Raw genomic sequence first — 26,349 nt, forward strand, 5'->3', positions numbered from 1 at the left:
TCCTCTGCCTCCATTAAGGTCTTAAACAACTCCTCCACCTTCAATTTTTCCTCCTTTTGTCTGTGCAGTGAATAGCTGAGTGTCTCCCCGTGGACCCCTGCCTTAAACGCGTCCCAAACATTGCCCGATGACGTGCTCCCTCTGTTAATCCTCAAAAAATCTTTAATCCAATTTATTTATTTATTTATTTATTTATTCAAAGTTTTATATAGCGCGAACAAGATCCTTACAGATATCAGAGCGCTTCACAGAGACAGGGGTAGGGGCAGCAGGAATGAGCAAGATAATGGGAGCAGTATAGTAATCACTAACATAATAGGATAACAGTAATGTACAGAAACATATCAAAATACAATCAGGTAAACAAGTAATATAAGACGGCACAAGTCATTGCTCCCACTACAGAAGGGTTTAGGTAAAACCTTGGATGTGTGGATGGCTTATACCAATTTCTTAGGATAGAGAAAGCACTGGGTGGGGGCATCGGGAGGGTGATTCAATACACCAAAGTGTAACATATATTGGTCGGTAGTAAGAGAGTAGCGTAGTAGTGACACCATCAAGTAGGAGTATAGTGCCAAAGGACAAGGTGATCAGTGATACAAAGCAATGCAGAGTCTCAGATCCAGTGTCTATAAAGTTCAGGAGATCTTGGCCAGAACGATTGTTTTCACCTCTTTCTTGAAGAGTGCAGTGGAGGAGATAAGCCTGGTTTCCGGAGGGAGCGCATTCCAGATCCTGGGTGCCATTCCTGAGAAGGAGCGCTTGTATGTTTTTTCTTTCCGGAATCTACGAGGTTTCAGGAGTAGATTATTTTGTACTTCGATGGGATCTCGACCCTCCTGATATAGACAACTTTTGAGCGAGGTAGTTGGGTGCCTTGTGATGCACGGCCGAGTGTGTCATAACTGCAATTTTTAGCTGTATTCTGGCTTCAAAAGGCAGCCATTTTAGAGATTTTAAGTCTGGGGATATATGCGAATGTTTTCTTGAGCCAGTAATGAGTCTCGCGGCAGCGTTCAGGGAGGCTCTTAGGGGTGCTGTTGTGGATAGCGGGAGTCCGCTGAGGGCCACAATTTCGTAGTCTATGCGAGGGATGACTAAAGCTTGTACAGCAGTTTGGAAGTCTTTGGCAGGGAGGAAGGGTTTAAGTTTCCTCAGTGTGTTGATTTGGAAATTAGCTCCTTTTGTGGCTTTGCTAACGTGCTGTTGCATGTTGAGCTTGGCGTCGACTGTGATGCCTAGGGATTTCGCTGAGTCCACGATGGTAGGTTGGACATTGAGTGCTGTTAGGTTATTGAGGCAAGTTTGGGTGGTGACATTTTTTGCCGGGGGTGAGATGAGTAGGAACTCAGTTTTCAGCGCATTTAGTGTGAGGTGATTATCGGCCAACCAAGATTGAGTGTTGCTAAGTGTGGAATTCAGAAGTTTGATATCTTCCGGGGATTGTAGCTTTAGGTAAAGTTGTGTGTCATCGGCGTACATATGGAATTGAACATTGGATGCTTGGAGCAATGTGGCGAGCGGTTCCATGACGAGGTTGAACAGTGTGGGGGAGAGGGAAGATCCTTGTGGAACACCTAGATCTGCAGGCACCGGTGTGGATAGCACATTGTCGATCTTGAACTTCTGAGACCGGTTATGAAGGAAGGAAGAAAACCATTTGAGAACAGTTCCCGATAGACCCATTCTAGTGCTTAGCAGCTCCAATAAGTTCTCATGTTTGACCGTGTCAAATGCTGAAGAGAGGTCAAGAAGGATGAGGAGGCAGGACTCATTGCGATCAAGGATTTGGAGGGCGTCATCAATTATGTGTGTCATAGCTGTTTCCGTGCTATGTTTCGCTCGGAAGCCTGATTGGTGAGGGTTGAGGAGGTCAAATTGGTCAATGTGTTTTGTTAGTTGGAGTTGGACACATTTCTCCAGCAGTTTGGCCAGGGTGGGGATATTGGTGATAGGCCGGTAATTGTTCAGGTCAGACGGGTCAGCTGTGGGTTTCTTGAGTATAGGTGTGACTTGCCCCACCTTGAGGGAGTCTGGGATGAGACCTTGTTGAAGGGAGCTGTTGATGATTTTGGTCCAAAGAGGGAGGAGCAAGGGGATGAAGTCTTTTACTGCATTAGCAGGTAGGGGGTCTGTGAGGTGATTAGAGGGCTTCAAGGTGCAGAGTAGTTTGTGTATTGCTTCTTCCGAGTAGGTGTCGAAGTACAGCCAGGATGCCTTGTTTTTAGGTTGAATGTTAGACATTCTGGTGTGGTTGGGGAATCGGCTTAAATCCATGACGAGGTCATTTCTTATGTTGTCGGTCTTTAGCTTAAAGAAAGCAGAGAAGGCTTCACAGTGTGGGGTGTCGCTTGTTGCGCTGTTTGATTGTAAGGGTTGTGTCTTTGTTTGAGTCTTGATTAGTTCGAACAGTTTTCTTGGCCTGTTTTTTGCTTGGTCCAGCTGGCGGCTAAAGAAGTCCGACTTTGTGCGCTTTATTTTCCTAAAGTAGGCATTTCTCTTGTTTTTAAGCGTTTTTAGATGCAGTGATGAGGGGTCAGATCTCCAGGTACGCTCTGCCATTCGCATAGTACGCCTGTCGTCATTTAGTCTGCCGTCATACCAGGGGTTAGAAATTTTGTTGGAGACTCTCTTCAGTTGCAATGGAGCGACTTCATTGACTATTGAATTCATAGAGTCAAGGTAGTGGTCGGTCAGTGATTGAACATCCGAGAAACCTGAAGGGGGAAGGAGGAGACTGCCGATGTGGGGAGGCAGGGTAGTGGGGTTAAGATTCTTCATGTCCCTTTCCCAGGTTTTGGATTTGGTGGGTTGAGCCGGGTTAGGTTTAACTTTTTCGTTGATAAAGAAGGTGATAATGTGGTGATCTGACCAGTCGCAGGGTTGGATCGCCTCCAGTTGGGTAGAGTCCTCTTTGGCGATGATGAGATCGAGTATCGAGCCTTTGTCGTGTGTTGGTCTATCGCATATTTGGGTGAGGTCAAGCGCATTAAGGAAAGTTTTGAGACTATTCACCGCTGTGTCTTTCTGATCATTCCAGTGGAGGTTAAAGTCACCCAGGTAGACTTGGGTGATCTGCCGACTGGCATTGGATGTGATCGTGTCCATGAGTTGTTGGGTGAATATGAGGTTGTCACCAGGCGGGTGATAGATAAGATGTAAAGCACAAACTTGTTTGCCCTCGCTTGTGATATCGAGGCAGAGGAGTTCACAGGAGGTAAGGGAGGGGGAGGCGGCTTTAGTAACGGAGAGGTTGCTCCTAAAAATGCATGCAATTCCCCCGCCCGTCTTGCCAGGCCTGTCCAGTCTAATGATGTGATAATTGGGGGGGACTAATACGTCCATTATCGGGGTAGAGGCTTCAGTAAGCCACGTTTCAGTCAGAATGGCTAGGTCCAGATCCATTGCTGAGACGAGATCAGCGATGTCGGAGGAGTGTCTCTGGGCCGATCTGCAGTTGAGTAGGATGCATTTGAGTTTGGGAGTGAGAAGGGTGGTCGAGCCTTCTAGAGAGAGGGGGACTTTTCTGAGGTTGTTAGGGATGGAACCTCTGTTGCTATGCATTGGGAGCCTCAGAGGATTTGAGAGAATTGTGGGTATGGGGATGTGTGTGTTGGATATGTGTTTTACCGGACCTGGGCCATAAGAGCGTAGGAGAGAGCATAGGTTGCGGTCAGACAGTGAGTTGATGACACGGCGGGGGCGGTGGGAGTTATTGCGAACGGGGATAGTCGGCCATCTCGGGGGTCGTTGGAGGCGAGGGTATGCAGGGAGGGTGCGTCGTTTGTAGGGTAGTGGGATGGTGGGAGGTAGACTGGGCTGTGAGAAGAGAAGGTCTTTGATTGCGTGGACATCTTCTTTGACTTGTAGGAGATCCTCTTTGACTTGTTGGAGGGTAGATAAAGTCAGGTCAAGAGGAGGATTGGAGATGGCGTTGGTGGTGAGAGCCATTGGTGAATGGTTGAGTAGTGAGCTAGAGAGCGGGCAGGGTATCGAGGGGGGATATGCTAGCGTTGTTGGAAGGTTCTGCGGTGATAATGAGTGGGATGGCATTCGAAGTGTGGGCGGGTTTTTGGGCGAGGGGTGTGGGTGAAGTAGGGGGAGGGTGGGAGACATAGGTAGTGTCGTCAGTGGGAGACGGGGAGACGATGCCGGTGAGTTGAAGAGAGAGTGAAGGCTGAAGACAGTGGGGGTGGCAGGAAGGTAGTGGGGGCTGAGAATGGGAGGGGAGAGAGGGGGGGATGCTAAGGTAAGAGAGGCGGTATGTTCTGTGGGACTGGTTGCGAGGGTGGGGGTGTCGTGAGTGAGAGTGGGGAGGGAGCTGGGGAGGGAGATGGATCTGCCTTGGGGGGGAGGGAAGGGGGGGAGATAAACTCCGGACGGTGGTATGTTCAGAGGCGTTCATGGGGGGCGTAGCGTGGGGGGAACGGGGCGTGGGGGAATCGAGGATGTGGGTGTATCGAGGATGTATGGGGGGGTGTACTCACGTGGGGACTGAGAATGGGGGGGACCAAAGGGTAGGATTTGTCATTGCGCGTGCTGTTCTGGTGCTGATCTAGGTAGGAGGTGTTGTGGGTGGGGGTTGTTATGTCAGGGGAGAGAGGGATGGGAAAGGTATGAGTGGGGGTCAAAGGGGTATTGTTAGAGGGGCGGCTAGTGTATGAGGGAGAGAGATTGGGGACTGCGCTTGGGGAGTGTGGGGCGGTAACAGCAGGTGGGCGATTGACTAGGGTGCTGGGGGTAGAGGTGAGGTGCGTGTGGATCCGGCGCTGAGCTATGTTAGAAGTGTTGTGGGTGGGGGCTGCGACGTCAGGGGTGATAGTGCTGGTGGAGTTCTGGGTGGAGGTCCGCATCTTGGAAAGGTGCTCTTTGAACTTGGGGAACAGGTTGTCTAGTATTTCCAGGTTCTTGTCGTGGGTTTTGCATTAGGACAATCCCGTTATTATAGATGGTAATGGTGGTTCTGCCAGGGAAGAGTTGGGAAGGTGTGATAGAGAGAGTTATGCCATGAGCTGTTTTCCTGGTGGTTTAGACGGTGAGTAGGGTTAGAAACGCTTTTGTCCATTGGGCTGTGCGTGAGGTGTGGAAGATGATATCAATGTTCAGGGCTCCATTGCCCGGTGAGAAGTAGGTGTCGGCAAAGGGTGTTTCAGGGTGTGACCTCAAGAAGCTATGTTTAAAGCGTTTAGCGGCTTTTTTGGTGAGAGTGGAAGGGTAGTTGATTCTGTATGTGTGCTTACCGATGAGATCCATATTAGGATGGCTGTAACGTTGGGTGTGGGAGAAAAGACGACAATAAAACTGTCAGCCGTTGGTTACAGGGCACAGGAGTGACACTAGAGAGTGGCCAAAAGTATAAGAGGTAGCAGTCAATACAATCCAGGAACAAACAGTGCGTAGATGCAGCTTACACAATGTACAATAAGTGAGAGGTAGCAGTCAGCTTACATCATGTACAATATATGAGGGGTAGCAACCAATTAGGTGGAGCCAAATTGACACATCATAATGTAAGAGGTAGCAGCGGTGTAATCCAGGTGTAGAAAGTGGCTGGGTGCAGTTTACGTGACGTAAACGAAGTAAATGAGGTAGTAATCAGTGCATCATAGTGGTAAAGTGAGATGGAAGTAGTTTACAATAATAACCAAATAGTTGAGGTAGCGATCAGTGAATGATAGGGATCAAAGTGAGATAGGTGCAGCTTACCACATATACAGTATATAAATAGGACTAAACTACTAATGAAATTACTAGATCCAATATAGGTGCAAACAAATTACTGCAATGAAAAGTATGGCACTAGTGAGCAGCCGGTAGAATAAGAGGTAGCAGTCAGTGCCCTGTTGGTGAGGAAAAGTGAAAAAGGGTGTAGGTTACATAAGGTGTAGAGTACCAATAGTAATATAATACTGCAGTAAAAGGCAGACACTTAAGCACATCAAGAACACCAGGTTACATAAAGTGCAAAATACCAGTAGTAGAATAATACTGCAGTAAGAGGCAGACACTTAAGCCCACAAAGATTTAAATACAGGGCTATGTGGAGTCTGTGGTACTGATAGTAAATAATAGTCAGAAAGACTAGTCCATGATGGCCGCCAAAGAGAGAAAGAGTAGTCTAGAAAGAGAGAAAGAGTAGTCTAGAAATGGCCGCCAAGTAGGGAGGACAGGGGCTCCAGTGAACAATGACTAGTCCAAGATGGCCACCCGAAAGAGAGACTGGACAAAAATGGCCGCCACATAAGGGTGAGGGAGACAGTAGTCCTCTCTTTGTTGTAGTTGCTCTGTGGACAGTGAGGGCAGTTTCACTTTCAAACTAGCCAGTTTCTACATTGCTGTGAGGGCGTCTTATCTTGAAGGAGCCTCGTGGGCATCTGGAGGCACAGGAGGTTATTTATTGCCTTAGTTTTTTAGTGTTTTTAGACCCCCGCCATTTTGAACAATGGAAAGGAGTATAGGCGAATTCAAATAAAGTAAATACCTTTTTTACGGTGATTAGCTGTGATTAGCTCTCGCCGTCCGCTGCGAGAGATTGTGTCCCCTCTGTGTCTGCATCGAGATAGGGAGGGAGGGAGGGAGGCGGGTGGGGCGTCCACCGCAGCCCAGGTCTGTAGGGCTCCCGGTGCAGCAACCAGCATCCCCAAGCCCCTCTCAACCCTACAAACCGCTGGGATTCCTCTGCTGCGGTGTGGGCGGGAGGGGGGAGGGGGGGTTCCGTTGTCTTGGCCTCGTCCCGCGCTGGTCCCGGTGCAGCGATCAACGTCTCTGCTGCCGACGAGTGGGAGAGGGGTCCGGTGTTCGTCCCGCTTTGGTCCTGGTGCCGGCTGTCCGCTGGGGTGCTTCTGCTGCGGAGCTGACCGGAGGAAGGGGGGGGGGATCCGCTGTCGTGCCTCGTCTCGCGCTGGTCCCGGTGCAGCGTCCTCTGCTGCCGTCGTGAGGGGGTCCGTTGTCGATGCCTCCCAGAGTATCCACCAGCAATTACTTCTGTTCGGAGTGGGGGAGGGGTCCGGTGTTCGTTCCGCTTTGTTTGTCTCGGTGCCGGCTGTTGAGGTTCAATTGCTCATATAGCTTACATACTCCCTTTCCTTAAGAAGGGCCCTCTCAAACGTCCAGCCATATGATTTAACGGCCGCCCCTCCTAGTTCTAATATCAACACCAGAGGGTTGTGGTCCGAAACTAAGCGAGGAAACTTTGTTATTTGTGATCTGGTAAGTAACGAGTGAGATATCAAAAAGTAATCCAGTCTTACCGTGATCTTATGCGGGGCCGAGAAGTATGTTGAACCTTCAGACTGTGGGCATAAATTTGCCCATAGGTCTATTAAAGAATTATGCTGTGCCATGTCCACTAGAGCTCTGTGTGTCCTTTTTTCCTCCCTCTGTAGCCCTGTCTCTTCTGAATTTCCCTATCCGAGGGACTATTGATATTTAAATCACCACAGCATATGACTGGCTAAGACCATTTCGCCATTTCTAGATCAAGAAACTCAAATAAATCAGGGTCGTCCCCTGTGGAGCCATATACAGAGATCAGTGTATACTTCTCCCCTTTAAACCCTACTTCAACTATCACCCATCTCCCCCACTGATCCTCCAGCTTTCTCCCTACTCTACATTCCCTATCACGGGCCAGAATTGCCACCCCTCTAGTCTTGACCCCTTGTTTTGTATGGGCTAAAACATAAAAACCTAACTGTTCAAGTAGATAACCCTTCCCTCCCTCCACATGCGTTTCCTGCAGACACACCAGGTCTGGCTTCATTATGTTAAAAAATGCTGCAACTCGGATCCTTTTTTGTGCATCATTTAGCCCACAGACGTTGAGAGACGCAATTCTACAACACATTAGAAGACTACGAAAGGTTGATCCAACTTCTCAACAAATCTCACAAAATACATAATACTACACTCAATGTGCTCCTGCGTGCGCTGTGTGTGCTGTGTGTGCCCCTTTACCCCCCTCCCCATCCCCCCTAATGTCCCCCCCCCCCATTATGCCTCCCCCCCCTACAGGCAAATAGGCCTCCCAAGGCCTATGTGTGGACGCTTGGAAATGCAGTGGTCGCCTCCGCCTCCCCACCTCTCATACTGATTCCAAAACCAAATTCCAAGAGTGCATACCCATCCCAGGATACTGAAGACATTTACCCAAACTAAACTAACTCAACCCCAAGCTTCACCCTCCTTTGAACCCCAGTACTTCCACCATATACTCCTTGGCTTTAATCTCAGAAAAGAGATATTTCACCATCCCTTTAGTGACCACTTTCAGTTTTGCTGGGTACAGTAAAAAAGCTTCCGACCCCAGAGCTTGTATGGGGGCAATTAGCTGTCTGAGCCTCCATCTGCGCTCCACGGTGACGTGGCAGAAGTCAGGCCTGGCAAAAAAAGTTACGTTATTATAGGAGCGCTTACACTCAGGTTTGGCTTTTTCCAGAATTAGCTCCCTTAACAGAAAATTGCCAATATAAATCAAGATAGCTCTTGGCCTGCCCTCCTGACGCCCTGCTTGGCCTTTCCTTCACAAAGGGGAAGCGGTGTGCCCTCTGGATTTCTATCTCCCATTGCCAGGTAGCTAGCTCGGGAAGGCCCCCTTTAATAAGTTCACAATAAAGAGTCTAATGTCATCCCCTTCTGAGCCCTCCGTCACTCCCAACAGTCTGATGTTATTCCGCCGCTGGCGATTTTCATAGTCCTCGAGCTTCCAGAGAACATCATCCGCCACTTTCTGCTGGTCCTGTTTGAATGTCTTGAGACTATTTAAGTCATCCTCGAGCTTCCCAGTCCTTTCCTCGACTTGGGTAACCCTTTCGTCAACCTCATCAAACGGTTTGTTCATTTTTCTTAGAGTGTTCTGGATCTTCCTTGACTCTTGCCTTGCCCTCCGACTCTCGACTCTTGCCTCGCTCTGCATAGTTTTCAAGGTACTAAATAATAACTCCAGAGAGACAGGCTGAGGAGAAGCTTGTGTACAGGGCAAAGGGGTGACGCCATCTTGTTCCAGGTAGGTCTGTGACGTGGCTGAATAATCCCAGTCTAATTTCTTGGAAATGTCTGAGGGGCTATCTGCGGGGGTGGGTCTTCTCCTGGACACACGCTTTTTTTTTGGGGTACTTCTTTGAGCTGAAGTACTACTCTCCGTATCTGTGAATTCCCCTGAACTGTCCTCCACACTCCCTACAGATTGAGAATCTTCATTGACTGAATAAAAACAGTCTGGAGATGTAGCACCACTGGCCCCCCTCTCACTGAGGCTGCCCTGGTATGTGCTTAACTGTGCCACATTTTCCATAAGCGGGCAGTTTCCCCAGTCCCCTGGAGCGTCAGCCACTTCCTCCCCCCCTTCAGCACCCCTGTCCTTGCCATGCCCTGATGATTGTACTGTGGCTACTGGAGCTCCTCCTCCTGAGCCTTTTCCGTTTTCTTCCACAGTGTTCGAGCCATGGATCTTGCCCTCTGGGCCAGGGGTACTTACAAGATTGCTGGGTTGAATTCCATCCGAGGCTGCTACGCTAGCCTCCTCACGGCTCTCTGGTTCCTGCCTCTGCTCCGCTCCCTGCCTCTGCTCCGCTGCCGCCGCCGTCGGTTGCCTAGCAACGGCAGCGTCGGCGTCCACGAGGACGCTCGGCCCGCTGTTCAACCCAACCAAGCCCTTGCCTCGCTTCTGTCTCCCGACCGCCGCTTCCCCCGCAGAGATGCCGGCGAGACTTTCCATCATCGTAGGCTGGCGCAGGTTAGTTTCTTTGGGTTTTTGTTTGGGTGGCATAGGCTTGCTGGAGACATTGTCTCGTTGTGCACTTGATGACAGCGACGCCTCATAGCCTGCTTTCTTGCTCGAGGGTTTCCCGGCTGCAAACTTCTGTGTGCCGGCTCCGGCCGGTGCCTTCGGATCGTTTCTTTTCTTCTCCTTATCATTCTCCTTCCTCGGCTCTTTCGGGATTGTCGCCTCCTTGCTCCCTTCTTTCGCTTCGGTGCCCTTTGTGGTCCGAGGAGGCATTCTATATTTTATTGATGCCAGTGCCAGTCCAACCGTAAGCTTCCTGTGAGCCCGGAGCAATACTTGCTGGACAGTATCCCTGGCGTAGGTCCGTATGCTCTGTAGGCTCATCCAGTGGCCGGCTTTGCTGCTTTGCTCCCGACCAAAGGGTCAGACACCCGCTCTCATCTCCTGGGGGGGGGGTCACACTCTACCCTTCAGCATATCGAGAGGAGGAGGTGGAGTAGGATGCGACTGCTTACTGCACTCCCTCGGCGGCCATCTTGCCCCCGCTCACAACAATATGAGTTCAGTAAAGGTCAATGGTCTTAATCACTCTTGTACATTTGTTTTATATTATGGACCCATCACAAACAATCCTTACATTTTTTAAAGATTCTAAGATCCCTTTAACTTCATATCTGGAAACTATTTTTATGCGGGTGGCAAGGTAGTTTAATTTGACTCAAGGCATGATGCATTTTTAAATAAACAACAGTGGGGAAAAAGTTGTCAGAAAGCACCTGTTTGAACTAATACAGGCATATGAATTAAAAGATATTTTGAGAGAGGAACATCATAGTGGGTGACAGTATACTTATAACAGCCCACAGCTTGCAACCTCGGCGAGGTAAGATTATTCCTTGATGTCAAAAGTTGGTGTTGCTGCACAAGCTAAAATATTAGTGCCATATTTGCTGACCATTGCTTGATATATATATTTTTTTTTTAAACCTTATAGAAATCCCAAACAATGCAGTGTATAGTGCACTACTACAGCTCTTATGACTGATTACAAGGTTTTCACAAAAGTATTAGCTCTCCGATTAGTGGTGCAGCAGGGTGTATAACAGTGACAGACCAACCTGGATTTACACCTAGACACCAACTTGCTGCATAAACACTTTTCTTGCTGGGAGCAATGTCATATTTGTTCAAACCAAGTCAAGCAGCCCTATTAGCTTTTCTTGATGACAAGAAGGCATTCATTGGAAACGTTTATTGGAGGCTTTAAGGAGAATGAACAACTCTCAATAATTAATATTGGGTGGGTATCAAGAGGCAGGCACACAATTAAAGGTGAAAGGTTAGTAGGGGGACTAGACAGAGTTTCCCCCTGTCACCTATACCATTCTCCATTTATATAGAACCATACCTAGAACCACGGGACAATTAAGAAATGATTGGAGTGTGCATGGTCGATGACGTAGTCCTGTGTAGGCAACAGTGACCCGAAAAACTTGCTCAAACTTTGTGCGCAGATATCTGGGTATAAGATAAGGCAAGGAAAATAGAATTACTTCAGTTTGGTATTGAGTTCGATTAACCTCCATCCCCACATAACACAATTGTAGTAAACAAAGCTGTTGGATACTTAGGCATTTTATACAACAAATAATCAGAATGATCTATTGGAGGTAAACTATAACATCTCATTGAGAATATAGCAAATCAACTTCAAAAGTGGGATCAAAAGAGCGTGTCAGAGTAGTTGAATTAATCCGATTAAAATGACAACCCTGCAAACCATCCCATGCTGGACCAAGCATAGTATTGGGGGGTGTTGTATTTAGAAAAATACTCTGTCACTTGTCTATTTCAAGTGTAACACGCTACCAGGGTCCGAGCACTGGAATAATGTTAGTCTGAAAGCAATAATCGCTCCAGAGGAGCTAAATGGATTATATTTAAATATGACAATTCTAAACTTTTCAAGAAAATTTGACTTAAATGTATATACACCTATATACAGGTATGTCTCAAGAGTACGAAAAATCCCATTCTTCTAATAGTTTACCGCGATCCAATTAGTATAGAAATTTGAGACAGTAGTAAGGTCTAGAAGCATAGTGGCATCTGCTACATTGGGGAGATATTGGAAGCATCTGAAATAAAATCTTTTTGCCAATTTAATGCACAGTTTAACTTGCTACCCAAAGGGACTTTTATCAAACATCTGCAAGTAGGGGATTGGATTAGAAATAATGACTTGAAATGTGCTTCTAGATGTCAAAAGAGATTGAGATAAATGTGCATGACAGCGCATGTTTTATCAGAATGCAAAATTATTATTGAGGATCCATTCTGAGAGATTCAGGAAAAGTGACCGGAGACAGGAAATATGTTAACAGAAGCAAAATGTGTTTAATCCTGTGCGAAAATAGGTACATTTATGAGAGACTCCAATTATTGGTGTATACTATATTTCACACTGTTTGGGGTCTTTTACTCACAAGATATCGTCAAGGAATGGTATCCAGGTGTTGATGCGGGATTTCCTAAATGTGAGCAAATAGTTTCTTGGGTTTGTGGACATTTGTTTGTGGAGTTTCAGAAGATCCAGGCAATGTGGGTTTTGGTGCAAGACGATTTCCCTTATATATTTAAACGGAGGGTATGGATAGGGAAGATGACTTCTCTTACTGGCATGCCCCTCATACACAATAAAGAATGTAACATATAATTCCTATTCTGACATTGGTGGTGAAAATGAAGAGAAACTCAATGATAATTCAGGAATGGTGTACACAAATGAAACAATGAGTTGGGGTAAAAGTGTATTTGAGTGGGGATTTCAACTCAGAAAAAAACTTTGGGAGCTATTCATGCAAATTATTATTATTTGGTGGGCCCAAATTGTGTTGCAGTGTATTTACATGAGTAACTACTCCTTTTCTGTGTCTTTTTCTGATGTAATGTTTGACCGATCTTTTTTTCTCCTGGCAATAAAACACAATCTTTCTAACCTCACAAACCACTTACCAACCCATGATTGTAATGTATTCTAAACGTTTGTAATGAATGGCATGCGTTATGGGCTTGTTGTCTGTATGATGTACAAATTGTAGACCCCACAAGTACGTTTTAAAATGCTTAATGGTAAAATAACATGCAACAGCGTCGTTCTCCCCTACTGAGGAATTTTCTGAAGGTGTCAAGATTTAGATGCTATTGCACTTTCTATGACATTAACATTGTAGGTTAAGGTTGCACCAAGCCCTCTAGTGCTGGCATTAGTTATTAATATGGTCTTTTTTCCTACATTTAAATATCCTAAAATTGGTGCCCTGGAAATTCCATTTTGGATTTTTGCATTTGCATTTTGTCAGTCCTTGTCCCACACATAATGAGTATCTTTTAAACGTGCATACACTGCTTTCAAAGTTCTGACCAAATTTAGAATAATATTCTGCAAGTCATAAGAAAGATTTAAATGTATCTTTGTTGCCTGGATGAGGAGTTAATCTGACTGCTACCAAAATGTCCAAGTTAATCCACCTTTATAAATGATGTGGTATAGATATGCAACATCCCCACCCTCCCCATCTCCTAGTACTGAGCTTTTTTATACTTGGAGCGCTTTTTGCTCAAACGTTCTTTGATTTTTTTCCAGGTCAAATTTGTGTCCTTTTTTCCAACATGTTGAGCATTGTAAAAGTTTGTAATGATTGTGGATTCCATTGGAGGGAACTGAGAAAAGAGCCAAAATACTGCGCATTTTGTAGGCTTTTTTGAGAAGAAATTGGTCAAAAGTGCAGGGCATGAAAACATACATCTTTATCTTCTAAAGATAACATCAACAAATGGTTTGTTATGCTAAGATCACCATCTTCCCATCTTTCAGTAACAAGCAGAGTTGTCAAAAAATAAGTTACATTTTTCTACCTCTGATTTTGCATTTTTCCTAGTAATAGTTGATTTTCCCTATTTTTTGTAGTATCCACTTACTTACAGTTTGTGGTGACTGTTGTGACCCTAGAAAGCTGTCCACTTCTCAAAAGTAGGTAAAAATCCTAATTCAGTAAGGAGTAATTAAGGTAGATCTGACATGTTTTTCCTAAAGAATCTAATTGTTAACATAAAACAATTATGCAAATAAGTATGGAAAATAGCAATAGGCGACAATCTTTTCATCTGTAATTTTTGCTCATATGGCAGATTTACAAAAGCAACATACTGTTATGTCCGTCAGACCCCACTGGTTGCAGCAATACATAATGTTTGTGCAAAACCAGGCAATACCTAGAGCCACTAATTGAACTGAAACCTATAATGGTATCTCATTGTTTACAGACCATGCACCAATTTGTAAGGTAAAAGGTAGTAAATGAAAAATGTATATGAACGAAACCAAAGAATTTTCTATATGTACCCTCGATATAGAGTTTAAGAATGGCGGTTATTTGTAAAACACTGAAATTGAGGTTACCCATACTTTTATGTAATTCAAAGAGCATTTTCCAAAATGTGTTCTTTTTTGCATACATAATTAAATGTAGAAGCCTAAAATGGAGTGAGAGTCAATTGATAATAACAAAGGTTTAGCCATCACCCAGGGTTACCTACTAAACCCAGACATATCTGTAAAATAGACACCCAGGGAAGTTCTGGGTGCTGTGACTTGCATGGATCCCACAATGTTTTCTTACCAAGAATGCTCTCAAATCTTAGTTAAAATCACAAATTTTCATCATATTCCTTAAAGCAAAGGTTCCAGAATCTGCAGGGATCCAAAATCTTTTTACCATCTAGCATTCCCACACTTCCCCTGTTAAAAACAGAACCCAAATTGTGTTATTGGGTGTTCTGCCTCTGACACAATAAAACCCAACACCCAACAGGGAGACATCACGTTTTTGCATGAAAATGTACTTATTTGGCTATGTAAGTAGCTGTGCTATTTAAGCACAGGCTGTGCTACCACCCAGGGAAGCTGACTAAACCCAGCCACACAACTGGGTGATTGTTCCTATAGCTCAGGTATAGTTAGTGTACATTGGTGGTAAGGAATTGAGGAGTTTATATCTCTCAGGGAGGGTTTTGTAGAGGTGTAGGAAGGAGTTAAAGGATGGGTAGTGTATTGGCTAGTAAGAAGTTACTAGAGCTTAGAGATGGGTATTGTATGGGGGCATAAATATGTTTTCAGGGCTCAGGGGTGCTTAGCGTATAGGAGTAAGATGGTGTTTTTAGGGCTGAGAGGTGTGCAGTCTATAGTGTTTCCATAGCTGTTAAAATTCTGTTATTTGATCATTTCTGCTTTAAGTGATTTCAAGTTGAGTATGTTTTTGCATGCCTCACATAACAAATTTACACCCCATTCACGAGGCAGAATGGGTTGGGTTATTGTGTATTACTAACAATTCAATTTAACTTCTTTGTAAGTCTCTGGACATACTGTACTGGAATGCTTAAGCTTTTTATAATTTCTTCCCTGTAAGACAGCTTGGGGTTGAGCATCTGCTGCAGAGATCTACAATCTAAGTTATTGAGGAATAAAACCAATAAGTCCACTTATGTTTTAATTATCACAAATAACTTCAATTTTGACTAAACAGACGCAATTTGGTGAAAAATATTTTCTTTCCTTTCTTAGGTACATTTACACACTCGCTACAATGCCTGGAATACACTGTGACACAGCAGATTTATGCCCATCGATCTCATGTTCACTTGATTGCCTTCTCTATCGCCATAACGAGATCGGGTGCCTCAAGCCAGCCAATCACAGTGAGTCTGCAGACGTCATTCAAACCAGAGAGCCCAGACCTCAACCTGCAGCGAGGACCTGATTTTCAGGGAGCTGAGTGAGTATATTTGTTGGGACATCTTAATGGTAGTGAATGGTCTATTGCTTTACATTCCATTGGGTTAGCTGTGGCTCATTCTGGTGCCCTACCAAACCTTTCTGTGTGACTGGTTAAGTCATGCTTGAAAGTGATATGATTTTTAGATTACTCTGAGTTTTTACTTAAAGACTTTGAGCCATAAAGGTCAACATTTCCCATCTACATGCGTAGTATGCAGGGCGGCGTATCGTGAAGCGGATGTATCTACCCCTTGTGGACTGTTTTGTCAGTGAAGGTCACATTATACAGTGTACTGAATACTAAGAATATTACTACTGAATTGTTGTCAGACGCTCAACCTAACTTTCATGGTGGTTGAAGGGACAAATTACTTGGTCCTGATGCGACAGAAATGTCAACAAACCCTCACATCTCTTTCTAGTGGGAGGAACAGTGATGTATTTCACAGCACCGCCATTTTCATAACAAAGAATACTATTTAACACCAGTGAATTGTACAGGGTCTTCATGTATATGTACTTGAATATGTATTGTTTCACATGTGAGCACTGCGCCGTCGGCACTTAGTTCTGCTTTGACTGCATATGAATTGACAATATATATATTCTCTAATATAATTGACAAAAAATGCAGAAGTTGCTAATTTAAATTCCATCTAGTCTCTAATATCATTCAAACAATTGTTGTATGGAGACATTTTTTGTTTATTAATTATTGAATTCCCCTAAATCATGTAGTTGTCTCCCACCTTGAATGAGTCCCACGGGACTGCTGTGTGTTTCCCATTTTCCAGTGAGCATATGAGAATCCACTGTTGCTGCCTGACCCCTCTCCCCCCAGTGTGCAATCCCTTAGTAAAGGGCTGCCGGTGGGTCTGCGGTGTATAGAAGAATGCAGATATATCACTGAAACATTGGTGACTAGAAGAAAAATCAGCATACGTCCAATATTAAACATTAACCAATGAATGGGGATTTTATGAGTTCTGATTATTTAAAAAACACAAATCCTTATTGAATAAAAGTAAACCTTGCTGCAATTGGTCAATGTGATCAAGGCTCGCTGTTCGGAAACAAGGCTTCAGGGTGAGGGAGACTGTTTTGTCTATATATATATTCACTGAAAAAACCATAGGTTTCAGGCCTTATGTAGTTAGGAATTAGCATTAAAAAACATTGAAATTGCACCTATATAGTTAGTTGTATTAACTATATTTCGCGCACCCGCCATCCACTGCTGATGATGTCACATATTACATCATTCATGACATGGTCAGTGACATCACTGATGACATCTCAAATGACATCAATGATGACATCACTGATGACATCATCCAGTGAATGTGGTTTGCTTCGAAATTTAAATATGCATTATATATATAGCCATTTGCATTGAAGTATGAGTGGATATATAAAAATAAATATTTGGATGGAGGACTTTAACAATTTATAGTGTCTCACTAAATATAGTGGATAGTGACTAAACTGTGTGAATATCTGTATCACTTTGTCAGTTGTTGTGTAAACTGGTTCTCCAGTTGGTTACTAGCTATGTGAAAGTCTATGTTAGTTATTGATTAGTTAACTGAGTATTTGTATGGGAGAGTGAATGTGTGTGTGGTTCGGTAGAGGGTGTGTGACTGGCCAAATATGTGTGAATAGTTGATTCAGTAGATATATGAAGTTAAAACTACATATTCTAACAGTTGTTTGGGTGAATGAATATCTTTATTGGTGTGGTGATGAGCAAATATATTTCTCAATGTTACATGTCCAACAAACTTGAAAAATAAAAGGCAGTATATGTGTCAGTTGTGATAAGCGTGGCTCAAATCCACCTGAGCGACTTACCTCACTCATCTATCATTCTCATATAATAAGCCAGCCAGGCAGTGGAGAAGGATTAGAGATATATTTATTAGGATACAAATGTTCATCTATAGATGGGCCCTGTCAGGTCTGCACTCCAGAGAATGCATCGAGAGGACTGACTCATCCTATCATGATAATAATAATAATATCCACATTTGTAAAGCGCACAATCACCCGTTAGGGTCTCTAGGCGCTGGGGGCCGTCGGGAAGATTAAGCAAGCTATTGCCCAGAGTCACATGGTGCTGGGCTAATCTGCCGCCGGTGCCGGGGATCGAACCGTGATCCCCAGATTCCAGAGTCAGTCGCCCTGGCCGCGGCGCCACACCTCTTCATACATTATAACATAACATGGCAGGGTAAAGACACGCCCAGCCTGGAAAATTACAGAACTAGCGAAATGGTGAACAATGAACTCATACATGAGGCATCTGTGCCTTCGAAGGCAACCCTGTTATCTCCCCTCAAGGACACAGAGCCGAAGCTCTGCCCTGCCAGGGCATGGAAACATTTTCTGCAAAACTAACTCAAGGCAAGAAATGCTGAAATAAGGATTTTCTGCTCATAAGGGAGGGGGGAAAAACTGTACCATGAGACATTGGAATTGCAGAGCAAATGTCAGCATCAGAAGTCTGTCTGCCATAGACAAGCCTCTCTCTCTTATAGGAAAGTATACAGAAATATCAATAATTGGAACCTAACTAAGGGAAAAGGTAATGTACCACATCAGGTTTTCTAACTTAGAAGGCAATAATAAGACAAAAGCTTACACATTACAGAAACAATTCTATCCAACTGAAGCTTGCACATTACAAAAATAGCTCGGTGGGTTTCAGCACATGAATTTTAAACTGTGACTGCATATTGGTTAGACACATCATGCTAACTCATAAACATAATATATACAGTGGGCGGGGCATCGAAAACTGTAACCTATCAGACCCTCCTTTTAGCACGATGTGGCTAACATGAGTACAGCTTTTATTAACCAAAAGGAGAGTCTTTACATAACGTGCTAGGGACAGAGCGCTACACTAGTCAAAAATATCATCATCAATCAGCATCAACCAGTATATTGTGGTGAAGGCAATAAACACATAGGCCTCAAGTCAGTAATACACCCACAATTCCTACAACCCCCATCAAAATTTTCCGACCAGTATCCGTCTGATCTACGTCTTCAACTTGGGGAGCCCTCCTTTTACGCTGCCCAGGCATTATAGCAAACCGTCGATGAGTCTTATGATAGTCCGAGGGTGCTACATAAACAGGGGGAAGTAAATAATCCAAATAACAAATCCCACCCCATAATACAGGAAAAAGGTGAAGGGCCAACAACTGCCAAGGGTACCAGAGAATGACCACCACTATTTGTCGCAGGAGGATGTCTATAGGCCAAGGAAGAGTTCAACTTTAGAAAACTTTCCCTCACGTTGTCAGTGTCGTTGGGTGTCACAAATCGTTCTACCTTTTTCGAGCATGTCTCTAAGAATGTCTGATCAAAACGTCCGTCACTAAACAACCGTCCAAGGGATGAAGTGGGCATAGTGCGTACTCGCATCGTCAACGTCGACCCTGTACCATGTAATCGGGGACTCAGAAAATCTGGCTGCTGGAAAAATTTCACCATACCAATCAAAGTATACCAACCCACACAACTATTCACGGGTGTTAAGGGAAGTGACAGCAACCTATCTTTCTCATATGCGGCTGAAGGGAGCAACCCACAAACCCAACAATCTGTCACATTATACACAGCATGAGCATGATGTAAAGTTTTAATGAAAACATTATCACGATAGCCCTTCCTCATGCATTGTTCACCATAATCAACAGTAATCATATTATGTTCTGGCAAGGGAGAGGGAGTAGGGACCAGTTTGTGGACAGGGTAAGCTTCATCTAGGAAGAACAATATTCCAAGTGTTATCAAGAATATGATAATGAACACCACAATAACCACAATTTTTCTTTTGCGAGGCAGGGCATGCCATGGTGAATCTGGTTCTGATCTGCGAGGAGCAGCAAAAGGCTGTTCCTCTTCGGGGATAGGACGGCCAAAGGGATACATTTCACCTAATGAACAAACCAAGCGATATCCTAAAAGTTCCAGACACTAAGAGCACTACTAGAAAGTTCCAGACACTCCAAAACCGGCCAGAGGGGTGCTTCACCCTTCGACAGGGCTCTTCTCCCTATGTCCGTTAAAGCCTCATAGGCAGGCTTTCAGTCTCGCAAACCCTAATCCCTCGACGGAGTCGCACAACTGCAGCGACTCAGGAGCACTGAACCTGGGCCCACACACAACTCTAGCGTCCCGTTCAGCAGTGTCTCAATAGTGCACCAGGGCTCTTTCAGCAGTCCATCCCTATCACTAGGCTAACCTGTTCAATATAGTCCACTCCTAATCCCTACCTCGGCCCTTCTTCCAGTGCTCAGTTCTTTCGCCTCTCTTTCCTGGGCCGCAAGTTATAGCGAGTGCCGCCTCGCACTTCAGGATCTGTGAACAAAATTGGGGAATCACTTTCAAAAGGGGCGGCTTCCGTTGTTTGCACACTGGGACCAAAAGAAGCCTCGCTACTTGTACTCAGGGCTGGCCTCCGCGCGTTCTCGTTGTGTTCCTCCTCCGTCAGTAAAGCATCAGAGAAGGGAAGGTGTCGAGGAACGCGTTCGGTCTCGTGATCTGCAACGCCACCTCGTACCCACGCATCATAGGGTAGAGGAAGGGGTACCTTCTTCACGTGAGAGGCATGCGTCCACGCCTTCCGACCCTCCACTTGAAGTGCGGTGCGGGTGGTAAGGAGCACCAACTTGGGCTCGGACCACCTAGGCTCCAAACAGGACTTCCGCTGATACCGCTTCACGAGGACCCAGTCCCCTGGGTTTATACCATGGCCAGGCCCCTCAGGCAACGGCTTCAGGGTGTCTGCTACCTGCTGATGAATAGAACGAAGATCTTTAGACAAGGCATATGAATAAAATTCAAATTCAAAGAAACCAAATGAGGTCTATTCTGTGCTTTCATATTCTCTACCCATGTCAATTTGAAGGTGAACACATCGTACCTATCAATAGATTTGTGCACTGACAATAGGTAATACATTACATATCTGACTTTTCGCTGTATTACCTGTAGATGGACGTATGCATTTATTGAATTCTAAGAGAAGAGAAAAAATAAAACAAAACAGACATGTTGTATTCCCCCATTTGCACTTGAGAAATAGCAAAAAGGGAAGTTCAAACCGCTCTTCCTATAGCGAGCACACAGCGTCTACTTTATGAACCTTCACTGTTGTGCAAAACTTCAAACACTTCTAATATTCTTTTTCTTTACTCAAAACAACTATATTTTTGCTCATGACCATGCTCACATATTGTAGAGGCAGCAGGAAACTAACTTCTACAAATCTTTCATTTCTAAAAATATTTGTGCTGAGGATCACACAAGCATCTTTTCACCTTTCTCACTATTTAGACCATGTAACATTTTATTTAGGGGAAAACCTGTTCACCAGCTCTAATAGGGAATATCAGCTGAACTTTACCGGCTAATTGATAAGAAACTTGTACACCTTTACTTAGTGCTGCACAATAATGATGTTGTTACCTAAGAATGTGACACAAAAGTACCGACCTATTGTTCCCTTCAAAGGTCAAATAAGGAAACACTAATCAGGAGACAACTCAAGACCTGGCTGTTCGAGGAGTAGCGGACCCCTTCCCCCAAGCGCCTTGGGACCCTCCCGGGTAAGTAGCGCGCTATACAAGTGTTATGATTGATTGATTGATTGGGCTGTTCCCTTCCTTTTATCCCTATCCAATTAAAATAATTCTCTAATAAAAACTCTAAGTTTACCCAACACTTGTAGAACAAAACTACCCACATCTAATTCCCCTTTTAGATCAAAGCAGGACAGGAGGGAGCAATACACATGTTACCTAGTTTTAATTTATATGAGAGCTAGCGGGCAGCTAGCCTCCTACCCCATTTTGACAGAAGGAAATCTGAAACATATTTCACTTCGGTCAATACCATCAACCACTGGGTGTAGCCCTGAGCATAAACAAAATTCTAGGGGATACATAGCACTTTTGAGAGGGCTAGAACATCTTTTAGCACATGTAGAAATGTCATTGTCATAAAAGGATATGTGTGCCTATTAATATCTAATACAACGTATCTAAGGAAAAGTAGTAAGGAAAAGGAAATGGAACTGGGACACAGCTGAAGTCCCCCATAACTAGGCACTATGCGACATTCATTAGGGAAATGGCGGCAAATGGAAAATCTATAAATGAACAAAAATTACTTAGGTAATGGTCAGGCTTGTGACACAACACCATGAGTACACCGTAGAACTCTCGTATTTTCTCTCCATACCCCTTTTAACCAAATAGACATACACTGCTGAAGTGTTGTCTGTGAAATTTAGGGACCATAACAAATTCCCCATAGAGGAGCTTGTTCTAGTATCAATAATAGAATTGTCAAAACAATACAAGGCAGCAGGTATACTTGCTGTGCTAAGCACAGAAAGCATAGACAAATCACAGTAACACATGCAAATGAGCTGTGACACACAATATGATGCCATGCATTTCATGCACAGTGAGCCTGTGGCCCAAAACCCAGCATGCTGGCCTACTTAATTTGTCAGGCTCAAGATCAATCAGCATACCATCCACGCAGAACAGAGCAAGCAATGCACAAGAAGCCAAAGAAAACATAAAACACACAATAGCACAAAGGCCACAAAAGGAAAACACAATATTAGTTACTCAAAGGACAATATTTTTTCTCATGCATATCATGCATCCTGCGGTGTCAGTGTACACTTAATCTGTCTAGCACAAAGCTGCATCAATACTCACCATAACACACAGATAAAAAATATTTCCCGTTGCACTGAAACGAAACAAATCAAAACACACACAAAAGAAACAACAACACAGAAAATATTGGACAAAAAAAAGCAACCACTTAGTAAAAATACCTTCCACAAATACTTACCGTAAAACCTATGCTTAGAGCTCATTCATACCAATTCACCGTTCACTTTCCGTTCCGAAAACCCTGTCTGCTGTCTTAGATAAGAACCAGTTCTAACCTCTTTAACCGTCAGCCATGAATATAAAACATTTAGCAGCATTGAAAATCACATGACAATCTGGTAATGGCATTTAATGCAGCATCAAAAAGGGAAAAAGATATACATTTACGTTCACATCATTCACTTGTCATGAGCCAGGAATTTCCATATTTGCGTAAAATTTTTATTCTTGTTATTAAAATACCAAATATTTCTGCACAGTCATCTTTCGCTGTGTAAATGAGCCCTCTTATAACCAATGCCATTTCTTAACTTTAAACAAAAGGGCGCCATATTCTCACCTCCAGAACATACTAAATACTCCAGTGCACACTAGCAGATATTTGCACACTCAGCATGTGGGGCACTGGGCCCACTGTAATGGTGTCCCATGGACAAACTGCATACAAATACTGTTACACACATATAGACATTACACACATATATACATTCCCACCAGACAACCAATAAATCTCTCTTTTCTTTTTGCCATTAAACTGCACACAAATCAATCACTTACTGAATACCATTCAAACAATAGGAGTAACACTCACTAACATATTTAGTAAATTATTTTTTCTCAAAACAATCCTTCTTTTCTCAGACTAGGCCATGTTAAAGTGTAATTCTCTATGTCCAAATGGAATAACCTGTTGAAAGTTATTCATAATTTTGTTCCTAATTCTAAATCACATGTGTTCTGAACAACTGCATTATACTTTAATGTGAACCAGCAACAGTCTGCTGGAAAGAGCAGAACTCATAATTATGCAGACTTGCTGATGCTGGCTCCAACTGTGTATCTCTGCTGTCTGTGCCAGGAGCAGAGTCTCCTAGCCCCCCCCCCCCTTAATCTTCTGCCTGTACTCTTCTCTCGCTCTCGGTGCTCTGCGAACCCATTGGAATGGTGCTGATAACACCAAGGTCACACCTGTCCTGCTCTACGGCTGCAAGCATCTATGTTTCCATCCTACATAATCTTCCAAAACTGAATAAAAATGCACACACTGTTATTCTAAACCTTACCAACTCGGAGTTCTACAACCTTTTTTATTTGATTGTGGACTGAAACACATTCATTCAACAAGTCATTTTTAAAACTAACTAAACAACTGCATTTCACTCTCCTTCCAAGAGCTAAGAATTCTGGGCTGCTAGCCAGCCTTCCGCCTCCCCTGGCATTCACCACCAAGGTCAAATCTGCCTCGCGCTCGTCGGTCTGGCGCTGACAAAGCCAATAAGCCTTCCTAACTCTTTCTAACATTCAATAATTAACACTACTTTGGCAAATACATTTCTCTTTCTTTTTTTTCTCTTCTTTCTAACTTTACACTTCTTCCTACATTCTATCAATACATTCTGATTACTGGTATTCAAATCCCTTTTTCTTCACCTTCTACTGTTCACAAATTAAGGGATGGAAAAAACCAAATTCTTTTCCATAGAGCACAGCCCTGCATGCACTTTTAAACTACATGAAAAACACACTGATAGTCAGCCACAACCATCTCAGATAGCTCACAAGGACCAGACAATCTAACTTATGCAACAAGATGCACTCACTTCATTCAAACAAACATTTACACAAACAAAAGGCAGCCCATAGACTGCTCTCAACCCAAACCAATTATAACAAAATAAAACATGTTACATGAAATACATACCCCATCCTCTTAATCACTGCTCACATTGGATCACTGAGCCACTAAAAGCAACTTTAAGTGTACACATTTTGTCTTCTTTTAAAACTAAAATTTCCTCTTTCTGCCACAACCTTAGCGAATCAAACATGCTCTGACAGCAGTGCCTAGCAAACAATCTCTCTTGCAAGTGATCTATCTTAACTGCATCAGAAATATTAAACAAAATCAAGAGTCTTCTACAGGAGCGGGTTGGCTCTTGGCCAATCTGACATCAGTTGAACTGCAGCAACACCTAACATCGCAACTTACTGAAACACGGCATCTTGCACCCTCAATCAAACACCACCAAACTCACTCAATCAGATACCGCCAAAGAACCCACACATACCCAGGCACAAAAGAACCAAACAACTATCTCCACACACAACCACACACGCACACACACGTCCTATGAATTGAATCCCTGCCAAACACGTGTTACCATAATAGGACAAGACCCGTCGACCAAGTCCTGGGGAACCTGGACCCTACCGCAGACCGAACAGTACACTAACTGTTCTGAGGTTGGAGGACACATCCGCCACCCGGGCGGCACTGCAGACCGTTGCGCACTTTACCCCGGAAGATCTGGGACTCTTCCATCAAACCACTCACACTAGGGGTTTGGGTCCTTTCCCAGTATTTAACCGTGGTGAGCCACACTCCAGTCTCAGTACTACCCGGTCGGATGCTCTAAAACAGACATCCACCCGAAACCCACATCACCAATAGTCTGTCAGAGCGCCACTTGCACTCTGAGTCCCCCGGAGCACACTAGCCCCAGGAGCACACCGGCTCCTCCAATCACAAGAGACACACCGGTCTCAGAGACACACCGGTCTCATGGAGCATCCCAGCTCCCTCAATCAACAGTCGGACCACTCACCTTCTGCTTGCAGAACCAACATCCACCGTTCTCCACCGCCGGCTGCTGGGACCAACACGGTCAGCTCCAAGGTTCCGCCTTCTGGACTCCGGTGCAGGATCATGAACCAGGACCTCTCCCGATCAGCAGGGTGGGGCAGCACTGCGAGAACCAAGCTCGGCATCAAAGTGGGTACCCAGACCCACCGTGCCGACCAGAGGGTCCCCGGCCTTCTGCTACCCACTTACGGGTGAGAAAGATCCTTATCACGGAGTCCCTATTCGGGCGCCATCTGATAAGCGTGGCTCAAATCCACCTGAGCGACTTACCTCACTCATCTATCATTCTCATATAATAAGCCAGCCAGGCAGTGGAGAAGGATTAGAGATATATTTATTAGGATACAAATGTTCATCTATAGATGGGCCCTGTCAGGTCTGCACTCCAGAGAATGCATTGAGAGGACTGACTCATCCTATCATGATAATAATAATAATATCCACATTTGTAAAGCGCACAATCACCCGTTAGGGTCTCTAGGCGCTGGGGGCCGTCGGGAAGATTAAGCAAGCTATTGCCCAGAGTCACATGGTGCTGGGCTAATCTGCCGCCGGTGCCGGGGATCGAACCGTGATCCCCAGATTCCAGAGTCAGTCGCCCTGGCCGCGGCGCCACACCTCTTCATACATTATAACATAACATGGCAGGGTAAAGACACGCCCAGCCTGGAAAATTACAGAACTAGCGAAATGGTGAACAATGAACTCATACATGAGGCATCTGCGCCTTCGAAGGCAACCCTGTTATCTCCCCTCAAGGACACAGAGCCGAAGCTCTGCCCTGCCAGGGCATGGAAACATTTTCTGCAAAACTAACTCAAGGCAAGAAATGCTGAAATAAGGATTTTCATATTGGTTAGACACATCATGCTAACTCATCAACATAATATATACAGTGGGCGGGGCATCGAAAACTGAAACCTATCAGTTGTTGTATATAAATAAGTCTACATAAGACTCAATGATTGTGTTGTTGTATATAAATAAGTATACATAAGACTCAATGATTGTGTGAGTGACTGTATGGATAACTGTATACTTGTAATAATGATTTTATAATATACTAAATATGACTTACTACCTAAATGAATAGATGAAGTGGTGTTTGTGTAAGTGTGTAGCTAAGTAAGTATGTAAGTATGATCCATTGTTTGCATAACTGAGTAGGATAACTTCATATGTGAATAGGTTGTGTGCTGGTGTGTAATGTCGG

At 44.3% G+C, this 26,349-nt stretch overlaps 1 protein-coding gene across 1 annotated transcript in view; it reads left to right on the top strand.

Moving 5' to 3' along the window:
* The window catches only part of PGGHG (protein-glucosylgalactosylhydroxylysine glucosidase), a 305,061-nt gene that overhangs the window by 54,280 nt on the left and 224,432 nt on the right, over positions 1 to 26,349 (top strand). The window contains exon 3 of the mRNA XM_078682845.1: positions 15,354 to 15,564. Within this exon, the coding sequence (XP_078538971.1) occupies positions 15,354 to 15,564 (211 nt within the window). The remainder of the gene's footprint in view (positions 1 to 15,353; positions 15,565 to 26,349) is intronic.

The sequence above is a fragment of the Lissotriton helveticus genome, chromosome 3_1 (genome assembly GCF_964261635.1).
Source record: "Lissotriton helveticus chromosome 3_1, aLisHel1.1, whole genome shotgun sequence".
NCBI lineage: Eukaryota > Metazoa > Chordata > Amphibia > Caudata > Salamandridae > Lissotriton > Lissotriton helveticus.